The 3,923-nt window shown below is 27.5% G+C and overlaps 1 protein-coding gene across 1 annotated transcript in view; it reads right to left on the reverse strand.

Moving 5' to 3' along the window:
- Positions 1-1,549: 1,549 nt before the first annotated feature.
- Positions 1,550-3,923, reverse strand: part of LOC117176169 — a 16,572-nt gene continuing 14,198 nt past the window's right edge. Inside the window, exon 5 of the mRNA XM_033366261.1 lies at positions 1,550-2,409. Within this exon, the coding sequence (XP_033222152.1) occupies positions 2,071-2,409 (339 nt within the window). The 3' untranslated portion in view covers positions 1,550-2,070. The remainder of the gene's footprint in view (positions 2,410-3,923) is intronic.

Genomic DNA, 3,923 nt, shown 5'->3' on the forward strand with positions numbered 1-3,923 from the left:
ACTATGTAGGAGCTGTAAATTTAAAATCAAAAGAATAATGCTCTTTCAGTTTTCATTCTTTTTTTCTTGAGCAAGTCTCACATGTGGTAACAGTTGTAGAATCTTTTCTACGTGCAAATTTTTTACATTCGCAAATTGTTCACGGCGAAAGAGCAGCAGTTCAAACGATTGCATAGCAACAGGACGAGGGATAGCAGGAGCCGTGCCGCCCAATTCTAGGCCATTATGAGTACACATGAAATTAACGAAAAATGCGGTCCATGGGACCGCCGCACGGAGTCCTAAGGGTTAAAAAGCTTTGAATTTTGGATTCGAAATCTTCAAAAATTTACATTTGTTAAATAAATTTTGCAATCTTTTCACGTTCCAATTTACTTTCGTATATTTTTAAAACTTCTAAATATCTCTTAAACTTACTTGAACTTTTTCTATAATTTTGTAATCTTGCAACAAAATATATTATTATATATTTTCTGAGGAATCTTGAAAAAATCGTTATTCTCTTAAAACCTTTCAAATTCTGAATTCTTAATTATAAATCTTAAAATTCAAATTTCCGTCAATGATTGCATTGTTCTCATCTCGTTCAAAGTTTAAGAAAGTTGAAAAATGATAATGTGCTTAGATTTTCAACCATAGAGGTGAACTTTTAACTAAAATGACGAATTTTCAACCAAACTATCTACAATACTGTAATTGAATCATCAACACTATAGTTAAATCTTCAACAATATATGTAGTTGAATCTTCGACAAATTTTTCATTTTAAACCAGTTACAATCTTAATTAAAAAAACAAGACGAAATTTCTACTAGAAGAGATGAATTTTCATACCAAAAAGACCAGGTTTCAAGAAAATTGTTGATTTATCAAACAAAACGGGTTTTTCGATAAGAAAATGATTAAAATTATAATTTGAAGGCAAGAATAATTTTTAATATAAAATAACTATTAATTTGTCAAGTTTCTTTTTTATCTTTTTTAATGCTATATAAATATAATTTTCCTATATTTTTCGATAAAATGTAAAAAGAATTTAGAAAACATTAGATCGGTCAAAAAAGAATACATAACTTTTCTCCGATTTTTTTTTATAGGATTTGATCAAATATAACGAAAAATTGTAATCAGTATTAAAGATATAAAGAACTTTTAGTCTTCTATGCGCTTAATAGAAAATTGAAATTTTCATATAATTTCAAAACACGTACCGACAATTTTTTATCGTTACCTATAGTCGATACATTGTGTAAAATAAGATATTCTACGTTTTTCCATCATTTTATTTTTTAATTTCTTTGAATGTTCGAAAAATTTTACAAATTATAGTCTGGTAGCAAAATATTCAGAACAAAACTATCTTCCAATATTTAAAAACAATAAGAATACAAATTTTCTCTACCATCAACAATGATTAGAAACCTCATTTAATATGGTCAAGGAGTTATAAATAGATTCCTATTGTCTTTTTTTAAACATTTGATAAAATGTTGAGAACAGAATTGTTAACTTTATTATTAAAGATTCATTTACAATTTTAATTTCTACAAGAAATTCTCGAAAATTTAAAGGTACAAACTGAAAAAAACTTAAAAACATATTCACTCAGTATTAAACCAATAAGGTAGACGTCAAAAAAAATAAGCGCAAGATTTTCACACAGTTAAACGTAAATTTCACAACCAAAATTACACAGTAAATAAATTAAATAAGATTATTACAGTGTAAGAAAACTTTTGCATATTTTGTTAGGGTATCGTAGCCCCGGGCTGAAGCCCTTTAGTCTCGGTAGGGTTTCCATCTGTCCGTCCGTTAATCGTACTTCCATCACGAAATTCGATACGAGGCTCAAAGCGAGGCTCAAGATGAGACTCAAGACGAGATTCGAGACAAGACTCAATACGAGATTCGAGACGAGGTCAGAACATGAGAGGATATGCCGGGAAAGGATTGGTAGAAAGGAGGAGAGGAGAAAGGTAGAAAGAGATTTTAACGACTTAATAAGCTACGAAAACCTTTTTTGTAAGCGTATAACGCCGTATTTGACTAATTTTTATATAAGCAACTTAACTAGTAATCGTTATAATCACGAGGTCTGTAACGTCTTGGTGGCACGTATGAAGTTGAATATCCATATGAATCAGGTCTTCTTCGATAACTCGATCTTCTATAGACTTGGTCATTATTTTTAGGCTTGAATCGCGCTTCCTCACGGTACCTGAAGAGAGGCCTGAATACTATATCTTCTGCGACTTCCATGTCCTCAAAATTTTTCCCCTGACCCGAGTCACTAACTTTCAGATTATCTGAATTTAAGGACGTCTTTTCGGCAGGTTGAATCGATTTTTCATCCAAAAAAGAATCGGCAGATCTCGGAGCCATTTTTTTATTTAAGGACGAATCGTCGACCTGGAAGGTGGTTCAGAACAGAGAATCTGAAATCATACCTATCCTCCACATAAATATATTGCTAACAAAATTTGGATTTTCATTTCCTAACATTAAGAATATAATTATTTAAAAATCCATTATCAACTAAATTTTTAAATATTACGTTTGGAACATTTTTGAAACGATAAATAATAATTAATAATTTCGAAATGAAAGAGTTTAAAATTTTATAAAAATGCTCTGAACGATTTTGAATTAAAAACGCCCCAAGCCCAACAATTTTATATTATGTTAAATTTAACAATTTCATTTTGAATCAAAGAATCTCAAAATTGATTGATTTCTGATTGAAATTTCGAAAATAAGATCATTTCAAAACGTTAAAAATGAAATATTTTCAAATTCCAATTTTTAAAAATCGATCATCTAAAATGCAAAAGAATTGGAATTGTATTATTCCTAATTAAAATCGTTCGCAATTAAATAATTTAAAACTTTTGAGTTTAAATAGTTTTCAACATTAAACCGATTAAAATTTGAAATTGAAAACTAAGTTGAATCTTTTAAGGTCAAAGATTTGCAAACTCTAAAATTTTAAATTGTTATTTAATTAAAAAAAAATATTATATGACGTTAAAATTGATTAGATGAATTTTGCTGCATTTATTTTTTCTTGATTTTTGGTCGTAATGAAATTCCGAAAATCTCTGACCTGAAAGTATTGTAAAAATTTTTTATTATAAAAATACGAAAAATTATAAATTATTTCAAGACACTTATATGGGGATTTCAAAATTTTATAGTTAAGAATTTTTTATTTTAATATGTTAATAAAATTTTTATTGAAGCGATTCAAATTTGGCAAACTACAAACTAAATTAAACGTTATAAAATCAAACAAACTTCTGAAATTCTATAATTTTAAATCGTCATTATACACAAAATTATAATTTAACAATATAATTGTTTCGACAATTTTTTGTGATTCAAAATGAAAAAAAAAGATTTGATTATTGAGGTATCAATTTTTATTCTTGATCTATTCTAGTAAAAAAAAAACATTTTTATCTTTTTAATTTAAAATCGCTTAATTATTAACACTTCCAGTAGAATTTTTATGCATTTTAAGCATATTATCAATTTCAAGCCTTTGAATTCGAAATTGCTTTTTTAAGTTGAGTTTCAATTGTTCAATATTATGGAACATTTTCAAACAAAAAATAATTCAATTTTAAATGTCATCTTCTTAAATCTTCTCACCTTTAAACGTTGAATTTGACTCATTATTTTCTTAATTTTAGATTGTTTTTAATTAATTCTAAAGACATGTAAATCACAATTGTTTTTGATTATAAACTTTTTAATTTTTAATCAAATAATTTAAGAGAAAGTCACTTTAATATCATAATATTTTAATCATTTCATTTTCAACACTACGAGGGTAGTTCAATAAGTCCTTAGAATGACCAACAGATGGCGCGCGAATCGCTCCAAATCATCTGTTTTCAGTCAGCACCACTCCCGACTAGATA

This window comes from Belonocnema kinseyi, chromosome 7, assembly GCF_010883055.1.
Source record: "Belonocnema kinseyi isolate 2016_QV_RU_SX_M_011 chromosome 7, B_treatae_v1, whole genome shotgun sequence".
Classification (NCBI taxonomy): domain Eukaryota; kingdom Metazoa; phylum Arthropoda; class Insecta; order Hymenoptera; family Cynipidae; genus Belonocnema; species Belonocnema kinseyi.